Here is a 25,510-nt window from a genome sequence, read left to right as displayed (position 1 = left end):
TGATGTTTTACTAGGTGGGTGGGGAGTTTTTATATCGGTTTGGGAGCGTGATTTCGGTGACTTTGGAGATTTCGGAGATTATGTGTATTATATTATATGATTGATGCTTGATATAATGAAGCGATACCCTCACACATCTTCTATTTAAACGTTATACTCAACAATTTATTCAAATTCCCGGATGACCAGCCACAGTCCTTTTCTCATCCCTTCTTCTTCCCTCTCCTCTCGATATTTCCCCCTCTCTCTGCGCTCGTCTCGCGGCTCATTATATCTTTTCAGCGCCGTATTAAACCGCGTCAACTTGGACTGCGCCGTGCGCGGTAGCGGATCAAACTCCAGCTCTGCAATCCACGGCTGCAAGATGCCAATCTGCTGATGCACAGCATCAAGCATGATCTCCTCCGGTATGCTCACTCCCCCTCCTCCATTAATAGCTGCCTGGTAATTCGACACACTCGTGGTATTAACCGCATCCACCGCAACAAGGTGCTGCATCACCGGCGCCGCATTATCAATCCGCCCCGAACTAGGACTTAGTATTGGCACCTGAGCAATATACGCCAGCGCATCCAACCGCGCAATCTCAATGCGCAGGTTCCTCGGTCCGAATATTTCCTTATTGGCCTGCTTGATCAACGAGTCCGTTCGCGATTTGGATACCCCCGAACTGCCCTTTTGCGCGAGCCCGCTCACGGCGGCGCCGATCCAGTGTAGCGGGAATAAGATTGGTACAGACCGCAGAATTCCACCGGTGACATCGAGGACCTCGAGCGGCGGGCTTTCGGCGATGACTTTGTTGAGGTTGTCGAGAAGAGGTAGGAAGGACTCGCGCGGTAGGTTGTGCGATTGTCGGAGAATCGGGGGGAATGCGCGTAGAAAGGGGGAGTGGGAGCTGTATGGATCGATGGCGGGGATTGCAATTGGCTTTTTGGTGTTGCTATTGCTGTTGCTGTTGCTGTTGGGGTTTGGTATTGATGGTGGTGCTTTTGAGTCTGTTATTGAGTCTGGCGCTGTCGCATTTTCGGAGCGTGAGGAGGAGGGGTTGTCGGAGAAGTCTTCAGCCGGAGGCTCGTATGCTGGAGGCGCCGTCTCTAGGTCTTCTTGCGGCGTGTACAGGTTTTGGGTTTTTTCCGACATATTTTTTTCCCTTTTAATTCGTTTCGTCTACGATGTAGGTCGAGGTGAAGAAGAAACGGGTCTTCGCAAGTTCGCATCGACGACAATAAGCCCCAATAACTAGTCCCGATAGGGTAAGAATTCACGAAGCACTATTTCCGCATTGGGTATGCTGAGCGGGCTACGATATCGTTAGGGCTATGCTGGATTAAAATTTAAAGTGCTTATGAAGTAAAAATATCAGAGTATTGATTGGTGTAGTAGTCTAGATAGTGTAAATAAAGCAAAGATTCAATCAGAGTGTGATAACCTTTTCTTTATCAAAAGACACGTTTCTACAATCGGGATGGGCTTGCTGGTTGCTCACAAAGTGCACTCCCGTCTTTTTGAAATCAAACGAGCCTTTGCGTTTGTATGAGTGAGTGTGTCCAGAAACCCAGGCATGAACCCCGTTGAAGGGTTTGGGGACGCTCGTGAACACCAGTAAGGTGCGGTCTAAGTCGAAACAAGGTGGATGATGGCTGATAACGACTATCTTTCGTTTCGCTTGGGCCGTTTTATCCTGTTCTTGGATCTCAGTGACCTGTTTTGTCAACCACTCAACATGCTGCAGGAACAATTCGTGGTGACGATTCTTGTCCCACCCCTTGATTTCTATATGGTCTTTGGTCTGCGACTTTGCAAGTTCCTCGTCATCTGGGTTATTAATTGGATCCCAGAGGGTGCAGCCGAGAAAAGTGATATCGGTCCAGGGCACGTCGTATCGCCGCTGGTCGAGAACAACCAATTTCCCCTGGAGTACTTTCTCTTGCTCGAGTCGACCCGCTGCTGCGCGGCCATCTCGAAGATCACCGCCGTAGTATTCATAGTTTCCCAAAACGAGAAAGACTGTGCTGAATCGATCCGTCTGCGCTTTGATGAATTCGAGATATTTATCGTAGTCCTTCAAGCGGCCGATGTCACCTGCAAGAATCAGGTATGGTGCACACTTGGGAAAAGTAAGGTGGTAGTTTCCGCCAAGGTCTATGTAAAGATCGGACCACACTTGAAATTCGCGTGATACCTCCGACATGATGTGAGCTAGGGAATATGAGCTAGGGAAAACGTGAGCAAGTCTCGAGTGTGTAGGTAGCGCTTCAAGTCTCTTTAATGTTTTTAAGAAACAGAATCACCACCTGGGAATGCAGGGCCGTGTATAAAATGGATTTTATTCATACAGACACTGTGAAATGGAAGGTGTTATCCGTAACACAATTTTGAGATGGTGAGTCAAAGTCGTCTGAAAACAGTCACATTTGGTCATTTACAATGACTCGACATTTGAAAACTTTTAAATTATATGAATTTTAATGTTGAATAAAAGGCATTGAAATAAAAGAGTAATCAAATTTCGAGGTCTGTTTTGAATAAATAATGAAACCTGTTTCTTTTATCAATCGTCTTTAATGGTGTCATATTCTTTGTTTCAATATTAATTAAAAGACTTTTCACAACATACAAGCGATTCCTGGCATCCAGGGTCTCTTTTCTTTGATGTGGAACGACGCAACTATTGAGAGTTGATTTCAGATAGCTATTGTCAATGTAGCATTGACACATATTTACTAGGAGAATGATGGGAATGCCAGATTTCAGCTAATGATGATCAACTATTATTAGATTTTTGTCTTAATCTGTTGACTGTCTTGTTTTTAATCGGAGCTACTCACAAATTTTGATAAGAGTTGTCCAGACATTATGAAATATCTGCTTATAGCTGAACAATGGAATTCTTTTTAGATATGCTAAACTACACATATGTAGTAGTAGGTTATATTTTGCATGGGAACAAATTACAAAGGAAATATTTACTAAAAACAGTGTGGTAGAGCGAAGCGCATTTTTCTCCGCACTCCTCTCTCTGTGTTTACCGCATTAGGAAAATCCAAGTAGGGTTCTACATACCTACTCAGTTCTATCCAACTACTAGCTCGTCGGCAGACAATATGGTTATTATTCTATCCTAGCTCTGGTATTGACTCAAAGCTAAACACGAATCTATCTAATTCTACAAAAAAAAAACAAAAAAAATAAAAAAGTCGTTTATCTAAAATGTCACATCCCCCAAATTCCCCCATGTTCCATAGGTCAAAAGTAGTGCACAGCGATGTGTGCATCCATCAGCTTTGATAGATCCCCAATGAGCAAACTGGCAATACATGCCGTCGCCCCAAACGCAATTGAAATATAGTAAACACTCGGAAATGAATGTCCAAAGGCCTGAATGACCGCTTCGTGCAGAATAGCGTACTTCTCCGATGTATCGACCTGCGGCAGAGTCTTGACATACTCTGAAAACGGCACCGCAATCAACGTCGGCAGCATGTTCTCGATAGTCGGGATATCCAGAATCCCGACCTCCAATGCAGCGGGGACCACGTAAGAGTAGGCGTTCTTGGTCATGGCGGAAATGAACTGGTTGTAGAAAATGGCGACGCCGACGACCTGACCGATTGAGCGGAGACAGACGGTCAGGCAGGTTGCAGTGGCGATCAGGTCATCTGGTGATATTAATGTGACGATGATCTGGTTCGGGATAAGGACGCCTCCGACGCTGAGTAGGCCGAGCACAAGAGGAGCCCACACGGTGTTGATGTTGTGAGGATCGACGGCGGCCATGCACCCGATAGCTGATTTTGTGTTAGAAATGGGAGTTGTTAGGAAAACCAGACAGAACAAACTCACCAACTGTTTGAATGACGCAGAAAAATGTCATAATTAGCCGAACATGATTCTTGAATATGGAGAGCATGAGAGCAGAAATAACTGCTCCGCCAAGAATGCAAAAGCCAAACGGCAGAGTACGGATGCCAGCCTGGAAGTTGTTCGAGTTGTAGACACTGATAGACTGCATAATCCAAAAGTAGAGAACCGGGATATAGTTGACACCCGCCATGAGAATCACAGTCATCAACGCCATAAAGGCCCGGGGGTGCTGGAGCAGCCGGCCGGGAAACATGGGATATCTAGCCCAGAAGATCTCATGCAGCACGAATATAACCACTAGGCAACCGCCCACAGTCACAAAAGAGATCACCCGTGCCGAGTTCCATGGATATGCCTGACCACCCCAGTTCAACCCAATCATAAACAGGACGATGCCAGCGGTTAGCAGAAAACCGCCCAGAAAGTCAATTCTGCGTAAAATTTGTCGCCGGGATAGACCTGTTGAATTGGAACGCGGCGGTGGGTTATAGAATATGAAAATGATGACGGCTGTCAAGAAGTTCCAAATAGCTATCAAGCATGCGCAGTACCTCCAGTTGCTTTCGGCAATGAGCCCTCCATATAGCGATGCAGGAGCGAATGGTAAGAATGTAGAGACAATGATAGCAGCATAGAACCCTCGTTGCTGTCTGGGAACGAGCTCGAGAACAGCGGATATAGAAAGCAGTTCTTCGATTGCCATTCCGATTCCAGTGAAAGTTTGCCCGGCAATGAACCCGTACACATTCGGTGTTGAGGCGCAGAGAATCATGCCAACCATGGAGGACAGCACACCGACTAGAGCCACTGTTTTACGACCTAATAAATCCGCAAGAGGTCCAGCAAAAGGAGCCACAACGCCCATGGCGACCAAGCTCGCTGAGAAAATCCAGATCAGTTCGTTTGCTCCATCCAGGTCGACCGAAACGGTGGTAATAATGGCCGCGAAAATGAGTGGACACACTTGTGACCCGACAAACGCCATGCCAAAGCCAACAAGCACCATCAAAAATCGGAAATTGCTCAACTATCCAAAGAAAAGAAAAAAATTAATCAATGAACTGAGTTGAACAGCAGTTGCTTCCACTCACCCTAGGTTGGTCGTTCTCAGCGACGACATCGTGAGAGCCATTTTCATATGCGTCTGCAGTATCTTTCCCACCGTCAGAATTCTCACCGCCGCTTCCATCACTAAACATTTCGTGAACCCGTCCTGGGAATACCTGGTGTCCCTCTATAGACATGTTGCCGGCAACCCTAGGGATATTCACGGAAAAGAGAGGGAAAAATGGCGAAATGAGAGTGAAAAAGAAAACCAACAAAAGTAAAAGTGCAAATAAACACGTAAACACGGCAAGCTAAAGATAAATCTATTTATTGAGCTCAGATTCAATAGTATCTCTAAATCTCGTTCATCCCTCACATCGCACAGCTGTACACCGACCAATCAGCAGCCTTGCCAAGATAACTTCCCGATCCGGTAATTCGACGATGCTGGCCAGCCACTACTTTTGAAATAGCCAATCAAAAGCTTATCCCCACTCTTTTTCTATAAAGAAAATTGAAAAAGATTGTTGTTGGTATCAATTCTGAACTCTAGTATACACAGACCTTATCTTTCCTAAAAAGAACAAAACGGCAAACGTACACAACGCAGTCAGCAGAATAGTAGGCATAATCACCGTGAAGCTCTTCACAAACGCTTCTTTGCCACAATTGCCTCCCTCTAGACAATTGTAGTGAAAAATCATGTTGACGAGTGATAGTCCGAAAATGCCACCAATCACTCGGATGCATTCGAGCTTGGCTTGGCTGGGTTTGTCGTTGTTGGGGGGATTGTTGAGAGAGATAATGGATTCAAGATCGTCTTCATCTTCGGTATCCTCTTCGGTGTCTTCGTACTCATCATGGGAGTCTTCTGACTCTTCCTCGATGCCGGGTAATTGTGGTGATGATGGTGATGCTGATGGCGCAAGTGGCGGTAGCAGTGATGATAATGAGTATGTCGGGTGTGAAGGCGACGACATTTTGTTCAGCCCAATGTCATCGTGAGCGACCAAATGAAGTCCATATCCTAAACCCATCGCCACAGATTGAATCGTGGCGAAAGTGCCAACCGGAAATCTCCGCGCCAGAGTAAACATCGACAAGCTGAATACCATCAGCACATTACCGGTACATGAAACCGAGCTAGGAACAAGAAATCCCTTGTTGATAGCTGTCGTTCCAATGAAGATCGCCACTCGACTGGGGACGACAAGAGGTAGCATCCTGATGGCCGACCAAAACGCTGGGTAATATTCGAGCCTGCGAGGAGGTGTGTCGACCAGTTGAAAGCCAAGCACTAGGCTTAACAGCATTGCATCCCAAATGAAACCAGCCAACGCGATAGACAAGACAAGAGAGATGTTTTTGCTATTATTTTGACTGTTAATCTTGCCACCGGATGAATCAGGTGATAGCAACTGGAAAAACCCGTATTTCTGCCTGCTGCTCTTTTCCCACAGCCAGAAGGCAGAGAACACCACTAAGCTCACAACGATTAAACCGAAAGCAGGCACAATCCAGCTCTCGTCCCAGAAAACGTTTGCAGATATCTGCGATCCTAAAGTGAAAAAAAACACGCCTACTGCGAAGAGAATACACCCAACAACGTCTAGATGCGATATTTGAGAATCTGATGGGACATAATCCCGGGACCATTCCTCGTCGTTGCCGCTGCATAGATAGCACACCAAAGCCACAAGACCAAAAATACCACTGTTGAAGGCGTTTAATTAGCAAGTCTGGTCTAAAATATCTTCCTGGAAAATCTCACTTTAGCCAATAGATCCATCTCCACTTTGCAAACTCCATGCACGCAGTGCCAAGCAGCCCGGCCCATAGAGGACCGATAACTTTTGCACATCTGATAGCCTTTTGTGCTGTCGCAGATTGGTCAACGGCAGCCGTCGCGAAAATCCCCGCGGCACTGAAGCCCTTGCCAGCTCTCAAACCTGCAAGGATGAGGGCTACATCTGTATAGCCAGCTACAGCTGAGAAAACGGAGAACAAAGCCGCCGAAATGATAAAGACAAGACGTTGGTAGCGCATTGCAACCAGTCCCTCGAAAAAGGGCAGTGACGCAGCAAATGCGATTTGATGGCCGATTATTGTCCATATCATGAACCAGGGATTTTGATTATCGAGACCAACGGTATAGAATGTGATCGTTGATACATAGATATCAATTAGCGCTAGGAACACCCCTAGGCTTAGTCTAGAATTTGTTAATTTAGAACCATTTTTTTTTATGAAAGAAAAAATCTCACCCGAGTAATTTCAAGTCATATCGGACACTGTCAACGAGGCCCATGGTGGCTACGTAAAAACGCTTCTCCAGGGAGTAATCTCTGGCTCCTCGTTGATTCAGTCCTCTTAGCGTTTAAAACAGACCATTTCCGCGGCCAAGATACGCCTTTTGTTATATCTACACAGGACAGTTGGGTCGTCCAAGGACAATATGTGTATAGAGATGTCATACAAATTCCGGGCTGAGGTTGCTTTGCGGCAAAAATAGCAGCCAAAATTTTACCGCGAACCCTTTTTAAAGAAAGCCCACACGCCGGAAAGTTGGCCAAGGCTGATTGGGGTCCAAACTCCAAGAAGACCCAGCGGCTTTGTCTGTGCTCCTTTTTAGGCTGCCACAATTCGATAAAATTCAAGTCCCTACTCCATATTCTCCGTACTTTGAGGGTTTAGCCCCGGGGACCACTTTCTTTTCACTTTTTCTACTATTTATCCCATAAAACGATAAAACAGCCTTGTCTTTACTGTTCACACATTATTTGATGTTCTTGGGGTGTTAAGCTTGCCGGGCGCAATCTTCAGCTCTGGTGGAGCTTTTGTTGGCCCTAAGTACCTAAGTAGCAAGATCTACGTTGTCTCACTCTTTGGCTCATTCGCAAATCCCACTGCCACCTGTTCCGCACGGAAAAGCTGATACAACACATTTGGAGTCAAAAAATGAAAAGTATGTCTTGAGTGATAGGTTTTGTTTGAACGACGGATTATTAGACGGTTTTCGCAAATGCCTTTAACCGAGAGAATGCGGATGAACATTGTAAGATTGCATTGGGGGGATTTTACCTTTTTTGGCTTTCGCTGTTTTATTTGTCAATTCCACTCGTTCAACTTGCAAAGATTCCAGGTATCGTTTCCAAAAGTGAGAGTGAACCCTGTATAGCAGATTGGAAATCTCTGCCTTGGTGGATCCAAGATCCGTAGCCTCCTTGGCATTAGTCAAGTATGAGGTTGAGATAGAAAAATCTACAACGAAAGGTTTCAAATGCCGGCATTAAGCCGCTCGCAGGATTTATTCCATAGTGGCCATGCACGTCATCCCAGACCTGAGGATTCCTCCCACGGGGATGCCATAGCTGTGTCTATAGTGCAAACCTATGTTTGATCCTCTACACACACGGGTGAGGTCTACGTCGCAGAATGTCTCTAACACATGGTCTATACAATTTGTGCCATAAACCACAGATCAAGTGTTGGTGTTGGTCGACTTGGAGGCGATTTGTTGGTGAAAACGTCACTGTGATCTTGGCCGCTGCTTTCACCACCAGACATTGCAAGCGACCCATTGTCCACGATTATCGAATTGACAAACTCCTTGGCAATGAATTGTAACGACTACCCTAAATAGACTCTAAATAACCTAAAAAACACTTAGTTGAGTGGGCAAAAGTAAGCTTAGGGCTACTTTCCAAACGTGAAGGTGCCTGCCGGATTTGGAACATTTGAGTCCAGTCGAGGTGTAAAGTAACTTTACGGTAAATTGAAAGAGCCTTAGGCTACACGTATTACGCTGGCACTTGATAGTAGTATTAACTGGTCAATACTAAGGTCGGGGAAAGTGTTGATGTTACATTTGTCGTATTCAAGGTTGAACAATCTCATAGTCTAATCACCGGTACGTCTACCTCAGTCGCTCGTGAACTAGGTATTGAATGAACCGCAAACTACATATCCTCATCAATTCAACCCCAGACTAGTATTAGGGTAGCCAAAGTAGATGGACTATTCTTGGCCTGCAGATTGTGAAGCACCCCAGGGGAATATAGCTGTATCATTTGTTGCTATTGTGTACACAGCAACATGTCGGTTTCGGGAAACACAGGAAACACGCCGTCCCAAAACGACAATGGGCAGCCGCAAAGGGAAGGCGGCAACGGCCCGGCACTGTTGCCGAAGCCCCACATCCTAACCCGGCCTGGCGGAATCACCACGCGTGTCTCGTTCTCGGCATATCATTGGCTGAATTTATAGACTCCAACCAATAAGAGCAGAGTACCATTGCCAAGACAATTTAAAGTCGTCTGGCTCAGGCACTGGCCAATCAGCGGGCAGGCTGTCTACACGCGCACCGGGCTGTGGTCAATTATTGAAGCGCTTCAATTGCGACCACAGTCACGATCAGTCATCGCTTGCAGAGAGAGATTTGCCATGTCGCCACCATAGCTTCGTTTATTTAACAGGCAGATACCCCTCTTGTCCTGCTCGCGCTCTGAGTGACAGGAGGGTCTTCTCCTCTCAGACACAACTGCATACGTCTGCAGCCGGATAACAGCAGATTCCTCGTGTAACGTTTTTTGGTGTTACTCCAAGCAAACAAAATCTCATGCGCGTTTGCTCCATCCCCCATCAATCAACCACAATGCGGAGCACACTTCTCGTCGTACTCGTCGCATTTCAAGCGTGGATGGCCACTGGGTTGCCAGTCCATCATCGTGGCGATCAGCTGGCAGCCCAGGGCATCACGCTGAAATACAGATCATCTCCAACAGGAGGAATCATGGAAAACCCGCCACATTTTTCCGACTGGGCGGCTCAAGAAGAGCGCAACCAATTACGCACGTCGATCCTGGAAGCTGGCGGCAAAGGGGCTCTACTCCCCGCAAGCTGGGCTGAAAGAACACAGAGAACATTCAAGGCCTGGTGGGCCTTTTACCTCACCCAATACCCAGCCAATTTGGACCACAAGCACAAGCAAAACAAAAAACGGCCCAGTTACTTTACTGCGATCAATACATCACAGAAAGCAAAGGAGACAGAGTCCGGTACCAGCAACCCCTCAGATGAGCCTCACTCAGAGCAGTCAGAGGCAGAGGTCTCCGGCTTGACTGGGTTTTACATGTCTCATTTTGCGCACATGGACCCAGCAATCATCTGTAGCAGATTCAGTCCTGAGATTGTCGGCTTATGCATTTTCCTCCTCGTCCCAGCCGCCGTGATGATCGTGGAGATAGTGGACATGCTTCACGACCGATGGACGACTGAGCAGTTCCCTGAGCGTGGGAGAGGCCGAGAGCGACTGACCGGTCCCGAACGTCAGTACACAATTCTGGCAAAATACGAGCGCGAGAAAGCTGCCATGGATGACCAGTCGCAGAAATGGTGGGGCCAACGAAGACGATCTAAGTGAGAAGGGTTGGGATTACATTTATTTAAGGTTGGGGTTTGTATTTCTTTTTCAATAGCATTATACCCGTTAGTTTTGTGAGATTTTCAAGATTTATATAATGAATTTTAAATGATATTTGAGAACAAGATTCTACCTATGTACACCTAGAAGCACGTGGTCATTACACCAGTTGACATAAATGGCTACATATAGTCCCAAAGGCCTTCTTATGTATATGTGTATATAAATTAAATGACTGGTCTCACTTATCAAGGCCTGAATAACCTCTCAGTAGGCTATCGAAAAATGCCCCATCGGCACCCTGGAAAGCCCAGTCATCAACACCTGCAGTGATAGCGGGAAAGTCCAAGTCCGATTGTTGCAGGGTGGTATTTTGTAGCAGACACTGCTGTTCTTCTTCTCCGGGTGTTTGTATCTGTCCGTTAACCTGTCCCGGTGCCAGGGGATCTCCCAAAAACGGCGAATTTTCAGTTGGTTCCATGTGCGGAAACTCGGCCCGGGGAGTGTGGTATGGCTTAGATTCTGCGCGTTCTTGAAAGGGTTTGACTGAGATAGGTCCCTGACGAGTTATCCTGATGGTTCCCAGGTATGGGATGTGTAAACGCAGCCCTCCATATTCTTTCTCCAAAGAGTCCTGTACGTGGTCTTCGTCTCTTCCGACGCTGCTGGCAGTGTAGCTGCTTCCATTGGCTGCATCTGCCTCGATTTCGAGTAGCTGTCGGATCAGTTTAGCGCTATCTTCCATGACGACGTCCTTGTTGACGTCTCCCATCGCGTCCATTCTTTCCAAGGCCTGGTCCAGCATGGCACGATCGCTGAGATGCTGATGAGCTAGGAAGTTAGTCGCATTTCGATGATACCGACTATCGAGGTGAGCAAGTACGAGTGTCATGGCAGCTAAAAGCGTAAAAAAGTCTACCGGTCGTGAGCAGGATGACTTGGGTTGAAAGCTTCGGTGAGCGATGAAGCGTGTTATGATCTCCCGGCTCGCGTTGACGCATGTAATCTTGGAGTACTCATGCTCGGTATCATTGCTACTTCTGTGCACCATCATATATGGAAGATGGAGTTGAATCAGCAAGCCGTAGTAGTACACCTGAGCTGCCAGTCGTATTGCCTCCAAGAGGTTATCGGGCGATGCTACTACGACGTTCTGGAAATTCGCTGGACGCCAGAAGCTTGCTGGCATACTCTCCGACGCCCTTAATAGCTCTGCATCAATACACTGTGTGGTGATCATCTCGCTCGTAGTAAAAGCACGCTCATTACGCTCCAGTATGCGAGATGCTATGACGGTGAGTTGGCGCTCGAATTGGCCAAGTGGTGGTTCACGGCGTAAAACCGACGCAGCCCCTATGCTGTTATCGGCTGTGCCATGGGGTAGACCGAGCAGTAAACTGAGATAACGGTCCATGTAGACAATGCGGAACCACATAAACTCCGGGTCAGCATCAAGTTCTGGGTCGATGCGTTTTAGTGGAGGCATAGGCGAGCGATGAAGGCCCATCATTTGGGCCATGGTCATTGCGCTGCGATAGAGTACCCACGCCTTGCGAAGATTACCACAGTTAGTCTCAAAGACCGCCTCAAGAATGAGGCAAACTAAGCCGTCAAAAGAGCCGTCTGTCTTCTCCCGGGTGGTCAACCATGACATAGCAGCCGTGACCCAGCGACGGCTGAGTACGCTTGGTCGCCCCGAGAGGCCAATAAATTCTTCACATGGAGCCTGTAAAGTGATAGCGAAAATAAGCATAGACTTGGCGAGAATGACAGGATGAGTGTCGGGGCCAGGGCATTTCGCTGAAAGGTACGGAGCCCCCAGCGTCTCGGGGTTTAATTTATCATGCGGCTGAGTGTTGACAGAAAAGGTGTAACGTGATGTTCTGACGCTCTCCTGAAGCAGAATCCTGACGTCGTCGTCGGATGGAAATGCTGCCCACAAGGAATTAGAGGCTATGATTTCGATTTCGGTTTCCGCTCGACCTGACAACGCCGGCGTCTCCGAGGCAGGCAGTGTCGAAGGAAGAGAGTGTTCTTCAAGAGTCTATGAGGAACGGTCAGAAAACAGCCAACTCAGCCATAGTGCTTGCACCCACTTTTGCAGGCGTGGGAGGAGCTCGAACTGACGAAGGAGTGAGGTCTGAGACATCAACTTCGACAGAATCCCGGTCCTGGGTCGAAGATCCAATATCCTTACCAGCAAGCAAGTCTTTCATTGCATCTTCAACTCTTGCGATGCGATCACCGAGGCCACGATGACCCTTTCCGGCCAGAGCCAAAGACTCTGGAATCTCCTGGCCGAGGCATGGGACGCGTCGACGCTGGCAATAGACACATGTTGGCTCGCCTGACGCTGGAAAGATGCATCTGGTCTTGCGTCGTTTGCATTCCCAGCAGGACCGCGTCCCCTTGCGAACTTTTCTTTGATTGACTAGTGACTCTGCGTTCGGCGTTACCATCGCGGGCTCTGCGTCTCAACTGCAGATCTTGGTGAAGAATGGGCGAAGTAGTATGTAGGGCTCCGACACGGCGGTGAGAATCATCGCGGGTTGTGAAGTCATCTTGTTCCGCCGACGCGGGCGAAATTATTTGTCAGCTCCATATCCCCGATTCGGTGGACGAACCTACCAAGACAATTGTTTCTGTTTTTTTTCTTTTGTCTTATTTTGCATAAATATCATCGAGATCTTTCTTTTCCGATATGTCTTCTGTCTATCGTTTCAGCGTCGATTCATCGGCGACACTCGTTTACTTTTTGCCTACACTCATCTACTACTGCAATTGCAATATCGAGCAAGATGTCTTCTGGCTCAATCCTCGAGGCCAACGAGGAGAAAGAGACGCCATTTTCCAATAACAATGACAGTAAGAACAATGAGCCTGCTACCCCCCAGCCTGAAGGCGTAAAGCCTGCAGGACCCCCTCCTCCTCCTAATGGGGGATTCGCCGCATGGCTTCAGGTTGCTGGAGCCTTCATGATTTTCTTCAATACCTGGGGGTTGATCAACACATTTGCCGTCTTCCAAACCTACTACGAGTCCGGCGCTCTGTTTACCGAGTCTTCCTCCAATATCTCCTGGATCGGTTCTATCCAGTGCTTCCTCCTTCAGGTAACCGGCATCATTGCTGGACCTATCTACGACCGAGGCCACCTTCGCCTACTCCTTGTTACCGGTAGCTTTTTGGTTGTTTTCGGCTACATGATGCTGTCCCTATGTCACGAGTACTGGCAGGCGCTGCTGGCACAGGCTATCTGTGTTGGTCTTGGTAGTGGTTTACTGTTCACGCCCACTGTTTCGCTGCTTCCGACATGGTTCTCCTCGCACATCGGCCTGGCCGTTGGAATCGCATCTTCTGGTTCATCACTAGGTGGTGTTATCTATCCTATCGTGCTCTATCGACTCATCGGCCCCATCGGCTTTCCTTGGGCCGTACGAACATTGGCCTTCATTGCTCTCGGGACCTTTATTATCCCAGTAATTGTGATGAGGCAGCGTATCAAACCACCAAAGCCTCGGGCCTTGATCGACTGGTCGGCGTTTACAGACTATCCCTACATCGCCTTTGCCATAGCCGTGCTGATTGTGTTTATTGGTAATTCAGTGCTCATTTTCTACATCTCCTACTATCCGATTAATAAGGGCTTTACCAACAACTCTCTGGGATTTTACATGGTTGCCATCTTCAACGCCGCGTCAATCTTCGGGCGAATTGCGCCCAACGCGCTGTCTGACCGCATCGGCGTGTTCAACACGTTTGTGCCTATGGCGCTGATACTGAGCATCACAGTCTTCAGCATGCTCGGTGTGACCAATGCCGCGGGAATGGTTGTCGAGGCAGTCGTCACAGGATTTTTCAGCGGTGTCATCGTCGCGTTGCCGCCTGTTTGCTTCGCTATGCTGACGGCAAACAAGGCTCTGATCGGTACACGTATCGGGCAGGGTTTTGCAATTGGTGGATTGGGCTTGCTAATTGGAGGACCAAGTGCTGGTGCCATTCTTGGAACAACCGCTCCCCTCGACTGGACTGGCCTTTGGGTCTATGGGGGTGTTGCAATTGCTGTTGCTGGATTCATCCTCATTGCCGTTCGTGTCATGAAGGCTGGACCCAGGTTGATGGTCAAGGTTTAATAGATGGTGCGAGAATATGTACTAGTGTGGGAAAAGTGTGTAAGTCGACAACCACATTGGTCTTTTTGGGGTACATTTTCAGAGTCATGGTCTGAAGTACCCTAAGGAAGTGAAAGTATCAACCCGCCGCATTCTTTGAGCGATTCCAAGATGGTTGTATTTATGTATTTATGTATTTATTTTTTTCTTAAACTTAATCTTAGATAGTATGTACTACGCATTTTGTATAGAAAGCTGCCTTCAGGTGCCAACTGGTCTTGGGCGTATTAATCACTAAAGTCAATTAGTAATTCTAGTCTATCGTTGTTTTTACTAGATATCGCTTCTGTTTTCAAAGTTCTGTTTTCTTTTCTTTTCTTTTCTTGCAGCATTTGGTATATTGCCTAATCATCGAAAAGATGCTGTCAACACTAAGCCCAACGTAGTAGACCTTGCATTCGATATTTCCAAGAATCAGAGTTACTTTCTTTTCAACCAATGATCTAGTACTACCAGGAAAACCATATATCACGAAGGCGGCTCATAACGTTGACGGGACATGTGCATGGATGTACTCCAAACCAGTGTTGAGCATCGGGGCCACCTCACAAAACTTTTTCCTTAAGAACAAAAAGCCCGCTATGCCAGCCAAACCACCTCGCCATTCTCTTTCCCATAGACTGCAGAATAATCGGGTCGATCTTAGGGTCTGGATGCGGCTTGTGAAAGACAATCTTGCTTCTAGTGTTGCTCGATGAGATATCCAATTTCTCAAAGACAACGGCCGAGCCACCACCGCCTCGAGCCAAAAATCCCATGTCTACCATCATGTGGACGAACAAGTCCCATCGTACTCCCTTTTGAGTTTCCTCGGCTGTAGTAGGAAACATCAGACCTAAGACTTCAAAAGCACGTTTGCTGACGGGTGTGCCTTTGGTCTGGATGTCTAGAGTGGCTACTTCACGATCAACCTCTTCCACACTCGACAAAGGCTGTTCAGCCGGGCGGGACTTTGTTTTTGCTCTAGGTTCGACTTTGACCGGCTTGGACGTTTCGTGAGCATCGGTAGAGCGCCATTCATTCTGTACATTGATAGCCGCTGGCATGCTAGCGCGCTGGATCTGTTCGATCATACGTTGCCTCTCAGCTTCAACTTCCTCGGCATACTCTGTAGTCAAGTTAACCGAGACAACTTCCATGTACTGCCAGATTTCATGTTCATTGAGTCTTGTTGTTTTGAGGAGCTTTTTGTAACTAGTCCTCATCCCCTCCCAGAACAATTCCAGAGCTTTTCTGACATTCTGCGACTGTGTCAACCAAGCCTCGTTCTTCTGTCTAACAGGGCCGGGGGCATCCAAAAAGTTGGAGACAATTAGTTCTGCTAGCTTTTTCGAATTATCAAACTCTCTCACCATCTCTTTGTGATACGTGCCGATGTTCAGAATTTTCCAAGCAAGTCGGTCTTCAGTTTCCAGTATCTCCCATGCTTCTCTCATGGTGTTCTGTGGTCTATGTAAGCGTACTGAAAAGAGTATCTGGTGGGCAGCTGCCAGATCAGAAAGTCTCTTGTAAAGAACTTCGTCCACGCGCGCTCTCTCCCTGGTGTCGCTCTTGGCCAGATGGCTTTCGAGAAAATTGAGGAGCATGGCATGGTCAAAAACGTTCCGGTCATCTGGCCTGCCTGTCATTTGAAACAGGCACCACGCCAATGGATCCTGTTCAAATAGCTTTGTCAGGGGTAGGCCGGGTTGTGCAGCCTTAAGATTGGCCGGGCTTTTCTTTTCGGACGAGTTCTCAAAATACCGAGAGATTCCGGGGCTATGTCTCATGATTGTGCAGATATGCTCTGCCTGACTATTCACCGCGTTGATTATTCGTACTTCTAGAGCACCTATTGCTCGGTCAAAGGCACGAGGCAGAATTTGTCCGCGATGAATGCTGTCACGCATACGGTTGTAGATCTGCTTGACATTCTTGCATTCGAGCTTTACTCCTTCCCATTCTAGATACAGCCTCACACTGTAGAATATTTCTTCCGTTATCAAAATTCCTACTTGGACCGAACGCATTGACTTGTAGTATTCTCCCTGCATAAGAGTTTTGACGTGGCGCCGCATATAAGCCGGGCTCGCTTGCAGAAATCGTAAATGGTCGGCCTCTGCCTCCAATCTGGTCTGAGCGATTGCAACCATATTTTCAATGGAAAAAGACGGAGGGGCAGAAAAACCTGGGTTTGTGTATGCGGTCCACAGTTCCACTTCATTCGTATGGCTGAATCCCGCCCCAGTCATGTTTGTCCACTTGTCAGAAAACATTGGTTTGCTCGTATCGACGCCTTCCAAAATATTTTCAACGATGCTCCGAAGTGTGCGCATCAGATGAGCTTGACCCTCTAAAATAAGCCGCGCCTTAGGGAAGCCAAGAATGTCGCCTCTGTGAGCCGGTACAGGATGCCAGTCAACCATCTCTCCGTACCGCAATCCATGCATGATGACACACTTTGTTGAGAAATCGACATCGAAATTTGCCATACGCCAGCTGAAACCCAGCCGACTATCGTCCCATGTTGCCCAGTCTGCAGGCGAGTACGCGGTTCGGTAGTGTAATAAAGCAAGCAGCATCAGTGGATTGTTCACCAACGCCTCTACACTGAGCCAGTTTAGCAACAAGTGGGATCTGACAACTGGCTTTCGACAAGGCTTCTTGGTATGTAGGTTGTATTCACACATCCACTCTTTGATGTGGTAGCGAATGGATATCCAATTCTCCTTGCAGAGGTCTGGGGCCGCCTCTTGCAAGCATTGCTCGCGTTTCTGTCGACTCTTCTTCTTCCATCGATTGATGATCGTGCTGCCAAAAGCCACAATGTGCTGGGCAAGGTATCTCCTGTCTTTGTCTGCCTCGCAGACGTATTGCGAGATTATCTGTTTTGCGTCTTCATCAGAGACTCGCCCGCGGTACCAGTGGAGCTCTTCGAGGTTGTAAAAGCTCTGTTCGCAGTCGGCACAATCACATGGTGCTATGTATTGCGTGAAGTTTGGATCGACGGGTTCGAAAAAAGGTGGCATCGTTTTTTGTTTTACTCTTTGGTGAGAGTGCTGGGCTGTGGTTGCAGTGAAACATGTGCAGAAGGCAAGTTGGTGCCTGACCAAGAAGTAAAAAGAAGAGGACAAAGAGGAAAAAGTACGAGGGCGGTCAAGAGATATTTGCCCATCACCAAAGACGACTGCGGTATAAATTTGCTTTGTTTGCACAGCGGCAATAGCATTGTCTCAAGGTTTCATTATGAATACCAGTGTAGCAGACAAAGAAACATCGCCTTGGAATCTTCCATTCGTCAGCTAGATTTTCTGTCGTGCGGAGGGTTTGAGGAAAAGCGATGGTATGAAACGACGTTGTCAACGGTTGATACTGAGCTAGATGTAATATAACTTCAAATGTTCAAATGTTGCATTCAAGTAGTCATAAGATTAATAATTCCACATGGTACATATATGTAACTTTGATGTACTTTCTTCTCGCGCAGTGGTCGAGTACTGATAAAAGTCTAGGTTATAAGTTTCCATGTTCTTAAAATTCATAACAAAACACATTTCATACATATAAAAAGCTCACAATGTTGACGAGACGTGTTAGAAGATGCACTACAGTGTGAAGGTATATATATTTGTACTGTATAGGCTAATCCCGAGGCAAGATACCGAGCGGACAAGTAGCCGAGAAGCTGCGATGCGGGGATCCGGGGAAGTGGGGTTGCTCCTGCTATAAAACAACACTTATCGTTTTCTTTCTTGCCTTCTTTTTCTTTTCTATCCATTCAATTCCGGCTTCGATATTGTGTCAATAGAACAGAAGATAATCCAACATGGCACAGCAGTACACGGTCCCGTTCGAGGTAGTACCCCCCTATATTCATCTGATTCACACAATCAACTGATTCTGATGTCATGGGTGTAGCTCAAGAATCCGAGTATCCTTCACTACGACAGTTTTGTCAACAACGAGTGGATTCCCGCGAAGAAAGGCGGTCGATTTGAGGTCATCGGTGAGCCCACCAGCTTTTCTATCTAGCCGAGTTTTTTTCAACTCAACAACACCACAGACCCAGGAACCGACACCGCGTGGGCTAGCTGCCCAACAAACACGGTTGAAGATGTGCCTCGTGCTGCCGAAGCCGCCCATGCCGCCTTTGAGCAGTACAGAAAGGTCGTCCCTCGTCAGCGGGCACAGTGGCTTTTGAAATGGAACAACCTCATCCTAGAGAACAAAGACGACCTGGCCAAGATCATCACCTACGAGACGGGCAAGCCGATCGCCGAGTCTTATGCAGAAATCGATTACGCAACCTCGTTTACCTGGTGGTTTGCCGGCGAAGCAGAGCGAATTGCTGGCACTGTTTCTACCCCCGCACTACAAAACCGCCGTATTCTCACGGTCAAACAGCCCATTGGCGTGGCTGTTGCGCTGGTGCCATGGAACTTCCCTATGGCTATGATTCTACGCAAGGCAGCAGCAGCATTTGCAGCAGGATGCACTATGATTGTCAAACCAAGTCCCGAAACACCGCTGACTATGCTCGCCACTGCACATTTGGCCAAAGAGGCCGGGTTTCCAGCAGGCGTGCTGAATGTCTTGACAACAGATTTGGACAATACTGCCTCGTTTAGTGAAGCACTCTGCAAGCACCCTCTAGTCAAGAAGGTCACCTTTACAGGATCAACACGGGTCGGCAAGATTATCGCTACTCACTGCGCGGAAGGATTGAAAAAGGTCACTTTGGAACTCGGTGGTAACTGTCCATTGATCGTGTTTGATGATGCAAACTTTGACCAGGCCATGGATCAATTATTCGCGTTGAAATGGCGGCACGCCGGCCAGGCATGCATCACGGCCAACCGGATTTACGTTCAGGCCGGTATCTACGACAGATTTGCAAATGCACTCAAAGAGCGCACCCGAAACATTGTTGTCGGCCACGGGGCTGCCGAGGGAACCACAATGGGCCCAGTGACTACCTCTCGCGGAGTCGACAAAGCATCAAACCAGGTTGAAGATGCCACAAAACTTGGCGCCAAACTGATACTGGGAGGTAACAAAATCAAAGATAAGAGAGGGTACTTTTTCGAGCCGACGATTCTCACCGACATGACACCGGAGATGCTGATCTCTCGCGAGGAGAGCTTTGCCCCCATTGCTGCTCTGTACAAATTCGACACTGAAGAAGAAGCAACCAAGTGGGCTAATGACACGAGTATGGGTTTGGCCAGTTACGTGTTTACGAAGAACGTGGACAGGCTCTGGCGGATGTATGAGAATCTGGAGGCGGGCATGATTGGGTTGAATACTGGTGAGTACAGCTGCTTCAGATATTTTTTTTAAAGATTTCGAAAACTGATTTTCCTAGGCGCATCTTCGGCGGCCGAGTCGCCGTTTGGTGGCATGAAAGAGTCTGGCTATGGCAAGGAGAGTGGAAAAGACGTGGCTGTGAACGAGTACTTGATCACCAAGACTGGCACATTGACTCTGGAGGGGCATTTCTAGGCTCATTTCTTATGCCTCGTATTTGAAACATGTAAATTTTATTAAGATATGCCGAGGTAAATTGCATTTATCGGTATGATTTTTGCTGGAAAGAGACTAAAACTGTAACAAAAAGATAGTGATTTTCTTACATACAAATTAGTGAAAAGCAGCATTTAAGGAGATTACGGTAAATAATGTTATATTACTTGGTTTTCCGTGCGAATATAAACGGCAGATAGGGCTCTCGGAATATTTACATACGTAGGCTATATGGTATTAGGTACTGGTTGTTTCAACTTTTTCACAAATAAACATTGTACATCAGCAACTTTCACTAGCACTTTTCGGACCCTTTGCGTTGTCCATTTCGATAAGCTGTACAAAGCTTGTGTTTACGTGGTTACCAGATGCCCCTTTGAATTTATTTTGTTTGGGTGGTCGGCCGGCACTGCTCAACCCTTTCGTTGAACCAAAAACACTCGGAAGGAGACGGCCAAGCAATGACCGCAGGGCGGGCATGCACAGTATAAAAACTCCAACATCCACTTCAACAATGGACCAGTAGCCACCGGCGGCGTTGTCCCCTGCCATAAATATTAATTTAGTTACGTAGGTTGGAAAGAGGGGTTCATACATGTTGGATTGGTGCTTGTAGCAAATATCTTAAGCATTACTATGCGGTAAATGCTTACGCCGGTGACCCTATCAAAAGAATTAGTTTCCAATATCTTCGTCTGAACCGATGGGGAAATATATGCTTACAGAAAGCCCACGGAGAACATGGCAATAATTTGTAATCTCAAGGTCAATGAAGCCTGGAGGTTCAGCAGCGAAGGGATCGGCAGGGCTATAACCCACGCATCAAGTACGACGTTGAGCGCCCCAGCAGCCACGACCAATGTATTCTTCTCCACGCATGTTCCTTCATGCTCTCCATCCCAACTCTCCCAATTGAAACTGACCGGGGAGCATTGAAAAGAAAAAGCAAAGAGAAAAGCAATGCCGTAGCAAAGTGTCAGAACGCCAGAGGCTCTTATAACCCAACGCATCGTGACGGAAGGGAAGATGCGGACATAGAATAGGAGGAAGCAGATTTTGGTGAGAACAATACAGATGACGTAGAGGAGCTCTTGGACATAAAAAACCTGTTGCAATTAGCCGGTGTCGGTTCGATTGTGTAATGACTATCCATACGTAGAGAATTCTCTGGATATTCTGGAATTCGAGTGTCCAGATATCCTTTCCCAGGCCAGCTTTCCCGACTGTCCCGCTGTTAGAACACCCTAACCCTAGCAAATAGGTAGTTGCACTTACGCAAGATAGAACCGACGTTAGTTGCCACCATGACACACTGCGATACTTAGTTAAAAAGCCTCGACCAACAACAATGAGCTCCACATACCCCGAGAAGAATTGTTGTCCAGTCATCCCATCCCAGCTCTAATTTCGTGACCACCAGGCGTGTGAATAACCTTAAAACAATAAACACAACGACGACGAAGCCAACGCTTGGAACTATGATACTGAGCGCAGTGTGATCTCGCACCGGAAGCCCGCATTCTGTATTTGTGGTATTGACCGTAGCTATGCGATTCGTTAGGATTAGCGTACCAGAGTAGATTGCTTTTGCCCGACATACTGAGACCGTCCTTGACGCTGCAATTTGCCGCCACGCAACTAGACATCTTCGCGTTAAAATCGGTGCTTGTACAGATGCAAGTTTGGTTGGTCGGTGCACAGATTGATTGGGGGAGTGTATCGGAGAGGCATTTTAGCTATCGGCGTGTCAGCGTCACGAAACACAGGGCAGCAGGTTCCAAATCTTACGGCGCATGATGGAAGAGACTGCGCCTGAGCGTGTGTCAAGACCGACAAAAAGATTGTGATGCAGGTTAAGAGAGGGTGAAGCCGCATGGTGCGTTGGCTGGGCGTAGTGACCGACTTGGGGAGAATCGATTCAAGCTCGGCCAGCCATGCTCGCGGTAGCACAAAAATATCGAAAACCAACGAGTCGAGGTGGCGTACCAGTGAAAGTTATATCACGCTGAAAAAGTTGTATGCCCCGTAAAATAGTGGGACGACGGGAAAACCAGCCCAAACAAAGCCCTAGGACAGCGCCAACGCCATGCTAAACAGCTTCCCCGGCGGTAGCGTGTGCTTGGTGCGAAAGGTTGTGCGCCATCGAGTTCTCACAATGTCGGATTGCGGCCCTTCTCGTGAGGAAACAAGATACATGCCAATGAGTAGGGCATTACAGGCTCATTACATGCTCATTATATGCTTTTATTGGGAGGCCGGGATGGCGGCGTTGGAGTCTTGATTTTGACAGGGCGGGTTGTGGGTCCTTTCCGAGTTACGGATACGGCAGTTGGACCCTCTTAATATATTAACCCTACTAACTTACTGTAGAAGGTCTTAAATTGGACTTGCGCACTGGTAACATAATCCCATCAATTGATACAAAATGGCCGTTTTTCAGATTAAAATATCTCGATTTTTTATTAGACAACTGCATGTCAAAAGAAAAGTACATACATGTATAAATAACTTGACATGTCAATTTTCAAATTATAAAAATTCGTATTTATTAAGATTGCGGGTGCATTGCTGTATTTTATTGCATTTTTGTTAATACAGCTGTATTTTTCTTTAATAGTATAGCTTTATAAGATTTAATTTCTTAAAAACCAGTTCTTTTAACTATTTCTTTATATATATATATTGAAATTATCTCTATGATTATGGGGTAAATTGCCGAGATTTTAAATAGTAAAAAATAACCATTATTTTACACGGTGGCCCGGGCCGCCGTGTTGGTTGTTAGTTATTGTTGGTTGTTAACTAACTAGTTAGTTACTAAGTGGATGCTACTTTTATTACATGCTAAATTAAATATTAAGCTAGCAATCAAGCTGTTCGGTGCTCCGATTGCTCCCGCGACAAGTTTTGGGTTTTGACATCTTCCCATATCATCAAGAACTGGGTAATACTTTGCGAAGATGGTTTACCACTCGCCCATTTTTCCGCTCCACGATGACACCAGTCTCTCGATTCCGCAATTCATGACGCGATATAATCCCGACGAGGTGCCCGCAGACAAGGTTGTTCATACTGATACCTTTTCCAATCAGCCTATTACCTATGGCTCCCTCCGCGCGCATGCTGGTCGTGGTGCCTGGGGCTTGCAGAAGTTGGGATTGCGGCCAGGCGACGTCGTGCTGGCATTGGTAAACAACTGTGTACGCGGACAGCTCAACGACCCGAATGGAATCTAGGCTGATTGACAAGACAGAATGATTTTGTTCTTCTGGCTCATGCAACGTGGTGGGCGGGTGCAGTTTTCGCGTGAGTGCAGCTAATCCTAGCCTCGGCCCATGTTAATAAAAAAAAAATAAAAAAAAACAGTCCTCTCAATATATCAGCAACGCTAGAGGATATTTCGCATGCTCTTCAGATTGTCCAGCCAACCTATGTCGCCACTATCCCGGCAAAGCTCGACCTCGTCCAGGCCGCGTTGGCTTCCAGGTCAATGACGAAAACAAAGATCTTGACTGTTCTTGGTAGACTAGAGAACTTTCCGCAGGTCAGTGGCCCTTGTCTCTCGGCATACGAACTTTTGATTGCATTGCGGTTTATTGATATGCCAGTAGTTCCCAGATGATATTATCGGCAAAAGTGACGCGGAAAGCTTACCACCCTATGACCTGCAGGGCAGAAGCTCCAAGGATGTGACCAGCACTATATGCTTTTCGTCCGGAACGACTGGAAGGATAAAGGGCGTGCAGCTCTCTCATTACAACCTTATAATGAACTCTATCATAATGCGTATTTCCATGCCAACTCGAGTCAACTCTACTGTAAGAGAGGTCTTTTTTGCGCCGTGTAAGCTCTCTTGGAATCCAATCTATTAATTACCCTGGCACACTGACGCGTTTTTTTTTTATGTCAGATTGCCACATATATGGCCTAAGTATCGTGGTTTTGTCTGGCATGTCGGTTGGAGCCCTATATTGCGGTCTTCCAGCATTTGACCTCGAAACGTTTTGCCAGCAGTCGAGCGAACTGAAGGTCACAGACCTGCATCTTGTTCCCCCTGTGGCCCTTGCCCTGGCGACATCGCCCGTCGCACAGAAATATGACCTGTCTTCCCTAAAGAGAATTGTCATCTCTGCCGCCCCTTTGAAAGTACGTCTTGCCGAGTAAATTCCCCACTGAATTCATGCTAAACGACATTCGCCTCCACAGAAATCAGTGCAGCTTCTGCTCAAGAAGCGGCTTCCGCATACCAGCATCTGCCAAGGTGTGTAGCTCCAGATTCGCTATATCATTGTCCAGTATGTTAATTTCAAACCCAAGGTTATGGACTCTCCGAGTGCTCCGGAGGTATCATACATCAGGTAGACGAAGACGAGCTCGCTTTCGGAAGTGTTGGCAAGCTCTTTGCTGGAATGTACGTTGCAATGAACACTTTGGATATAGTCTACCCACTGTCAACCAATTGCTAATGTTCATGCTACAGAGATGGCCGATTGGTAGACCCGAAAACAGGATTGGATGTCCGTCCGGGGGAAGAGGGTGAACTATGGGTCCGTGGACCGACAGTAATGACGTTAAGAACTTCCCCTTTCGTTTCAACCTCTGTACTATAATTATTAATCAAACTCACAGTGGTTATGTCGGTGATAAAGCAGCAACAGGACAGACCTTTTCAGGAGAGTGGCTCAGAACAGGAGATATCTTGAAGATAGATGATCATCAAAATTTTTGGGTTACGGATCGGCTGAAGGAGGTATGACTGTCTCTTCTCATTTCTGATGGAGTTACCACTTATACACCCTTTACTAACGACTTGTTGTTCAGATGATCAAGTACAAGGGGTGAGTTGAAAACTATATAGTACGTCTATTTCGCCTACTAATCCTTCCTGCAATTACCATTAGTTTCCAAATCCCTCCCTCGGAACTTGAAGATCTACTCTTGCGACATCCAGACGTGGTCGATGCCGCAGTCTGTGCTGTGTATGACGAGGCTCAAGCTACCGAAGTGCCTCTCGCCTACGTGAGCTTGAACCCTACCAAGGTAGATATGCCGGATTACGAAAAGCAGAAGGTCCTTCAAGGTATCCGAATCTGGACGGATAACCAGCTGGCAGGCTACAAAAAGCTGAGGGGCGGCGTCTTCCACCTGCAGACTTTGCCCAAGACCCCAACTGGCAAGATTTTGAGGCGGCTTTTACCTGCAAAGCTGAAGGAGAGAGAAGCCAAGCTTTAGATGGCTTTTTGTACATGACTATCAAGTCTATTTTCAGACTGTTAGTTGTTTTACACTGCAACCCAAGCCAACCGGGACACCCATAATCCCATACAAAGATTTCGATCTTCAACAATTTATCAAGCAACCTTATATAGAAACTTTAGACTAAATAAAACTTATTAAGAAAATACAGATCTCTTATATCTTAAAACTATAACCTAATAGGATTATTCAACATTCAAAGGTGCTCAATAAACAGCTTTAGGATTTTATTTTAAGCTCTCTATACTCC

At 47.0% G+C, this 25,510-nt stretch overlaps 10 protein-coding genes across 10 annotated transcripts; 4 read left to right on the top strand and 6 right to left on the bottom strand.

The window, feature by feature from the left end:
* Nucleotides 1-165: 165 nt before the first annotated feature.
* On the bottom strand, nt 166-1,140 carry TRUGW13939_11021 (uncharacterized protein; the record flags this gene model as incomplete). Its single annotated transcript, XM_035494131.1, has 1 exon — nt 166-1,140. One exon carries the CDS (start codon nt 1,138-1,140, stop codon nt 166-168), a length of 975 nt encoding a protein of 324 aa, XP_035350024.1.
* A 274-nt stretch (nt 1,141-1,414) lies between these two features.
* Nucleotides 1,415-2,191, bottom strand: TRUGW13939_11020 (uncharacterized protein; the record flags this gene model as incomplete). Its single annotated transcript, XM_035494130.1, has 1 exon — nt 1,415-2,191. The coding sequence occupies one exon, from the start codon at nt 2,189-2,191 to the stop codon at nt 1,415-1,417; it is 777 nt and encodes a 258-aa protein (XP_035350023.1).
* A 1,055-nt stretch (nt 2,192-3,246) lies between these two features.
* TRUGW13939_11019 (uncharacterized protein) lies at nt 3,247-7,219 on the bottom strand (the record flags this gene model as incomplete). The annotated part of the gene is made up of 6 exons (XM_035494129.1): nt 3,247-3,788; nt 3,844-4,891; nt 4,956-5,121; nt 5,476-6,624; nt 6,683-7,123; nt 7,176-7,219. The coding sequence occupies 6 exons, from the start codon at nt 7,217-7,219 to the stop codon at nt 3,247-3,249; spliced, it is 3,390 nt and encodes a 1,129-aa protein (XP_035350022.1).
* A 2,346-nt stretch (nt 7,220-9,565) lies between these two features.
* On the top strand, nt 9,566-10,333 carry TRUGW13939_11018 (uncharacterized protein; the record flags this gene model as incomplete). The annotated part of the gene is made up of 1 exon (XM_035494128.1): nt 9,566-10,333. One exon carries the CDS (start codon nt 9,566-9,568, stop codon nt 10,331-10,333), a length of 768 nt encoding a protein of 255 aa, XP_035350021.1.
* Nucleotides 10,334-10,574: 241 nt separating this feature from the next.
* TRUGW13939_11017 (uncharacterized protein) lies at nt 10,575-12,792 on the bottom strand (the record flags this gene model as incomplete). Its single annotated transcript, XM_035494127.1, has 2 exons — nt 10,575-12,377; nt 12,430-12,792. 2 exons carry the CDS (start codon nt 12,790-12,792, stop codon nt 10,575-10,577), a joined length of 2,166 nt encoding a protein of 721 aa, XP_035350020.1.
* Nucleotides 12,793-13,131: 339 nt separating this feature from the next.
* Nucleotides 13,132-14,463, top strand: TRUGW13939_11016 (uncharacterized protein; the record flags this gene model as incomplete). The annotated part of the gene is made up of 1 exon (XM_035494126.1): nt 13,132-14,463. One exon carries the CDS (start codon nt 13,132-13,134, stop codon nt 14,461-14,463), a length of 1,332 nt encoding a protein of 443 aa, XP_035350019.1.
* A 584-nt stretch (nt 14,464-15,047) lies between these two features.
* On the bottom strand, nt 15,048-17,510 carry TRUGW13939_11015 (uncharacterized protein; the record flags this gene model as incomplete). Its single annotated transcript, XM_035494125.1, has 1 exon — nt 15,048-17,510. One exon carries the CDS (start codon nt 17,508-17,510, stop codon nt 15,048-15,050), a length of 2,463 nt encoding a protein of 820 aa, XP_035350018.1.
* A 797-nt stretch (nt 17,511-18,307) lies between these two features.
* Nucleotides 18,308-19,983, top strand: TRUGW13939_11014 (uncharacterized protein; the record flags this gene model as incomplete). Its single annotated transcript, XM_035494124.1, has 4 exons — nt 18,308-18,337; nt 18,400-18,487; nt 18,545-19,789; nt 19,847-19,983. The coding sequence occupies 4 exons, from the start codon at nt 18,308-18,310 to the stop codon at nt 19,981-19,983; spliced, it is 1,500 nt and encodes a 499-aa protein (XP_035350017.1).
* A 303-nt stretch (nt 19,984-20,286) lies between these two features.
* On the bottom strand, nt 20,287-21,879 carry TRUGW13939_11013 (uncharacterized protein; the record flags this gene model as incomplete). Its single annotated transcript, XM_035494123.1, has 8 exons — nt 20,287-20,549; nt 20,600-20,667; nt 20,728-21,110; nt 21,160-21,227; nt 21,280-21,316; nt 21,368-21,549; nt 21,605-21,740; nt 21,793-21,879. The coding sequence occupies 8 exons, from the start codon at nt 21,877-21,879 to the stop codon at nt 20,287-20,289; spliced, it is 1,224 nt and encodes a 407-aa protein (XP_035350016.1).
* Nucleotides 21,880-22,964: 1,085 nt separating this feature from the next.
* Nucleotides 22,965-25,236, top strand: TRUGW13939_11012 (uncharacterized protein; the record flags this gene model as incomplete). Its single annotated transcript, XM_035494122.1, has 11 exons — nt 22,965-23,204; nt 23,258-23,310; nt 23,371-23,548; nt 23,616-23,847; nt 23,915-24,150; nt 24,211-24,265; nt 24,322-24,415; nt 24,485-24,574; nt 24,634-24,754; nt 24,826-24,842; nt 24,906-25,236. 11 exons carry the CDS (start codon nt 22,965-22,967, stop codon nt 25,234-25,236), a joined length of 1,647 nt encoding a protein of 548 aa, XP_035350015.1.
* Between the last annotated feature and the right edge of the window lie 274 nt (nt 25,237-25,510).

Source organism: Talaromyces rugulosus, chromosome VI (assembly GCF_013368755.1).
Source record: "Talaromyces rugulosus chromosome VI, complete sequence".
In the NCBI taxonomy this organism is placed as follows: Eukaryota; Fungi; Ascomycota; class Eurotiomycetes; order Eurotiales; family Trichocomaceae; genus Talaromyces; species Talaromyces rugulosus.
This window is presented reverse-complemented; position numbering and strand designations above follow the sequence as displayed.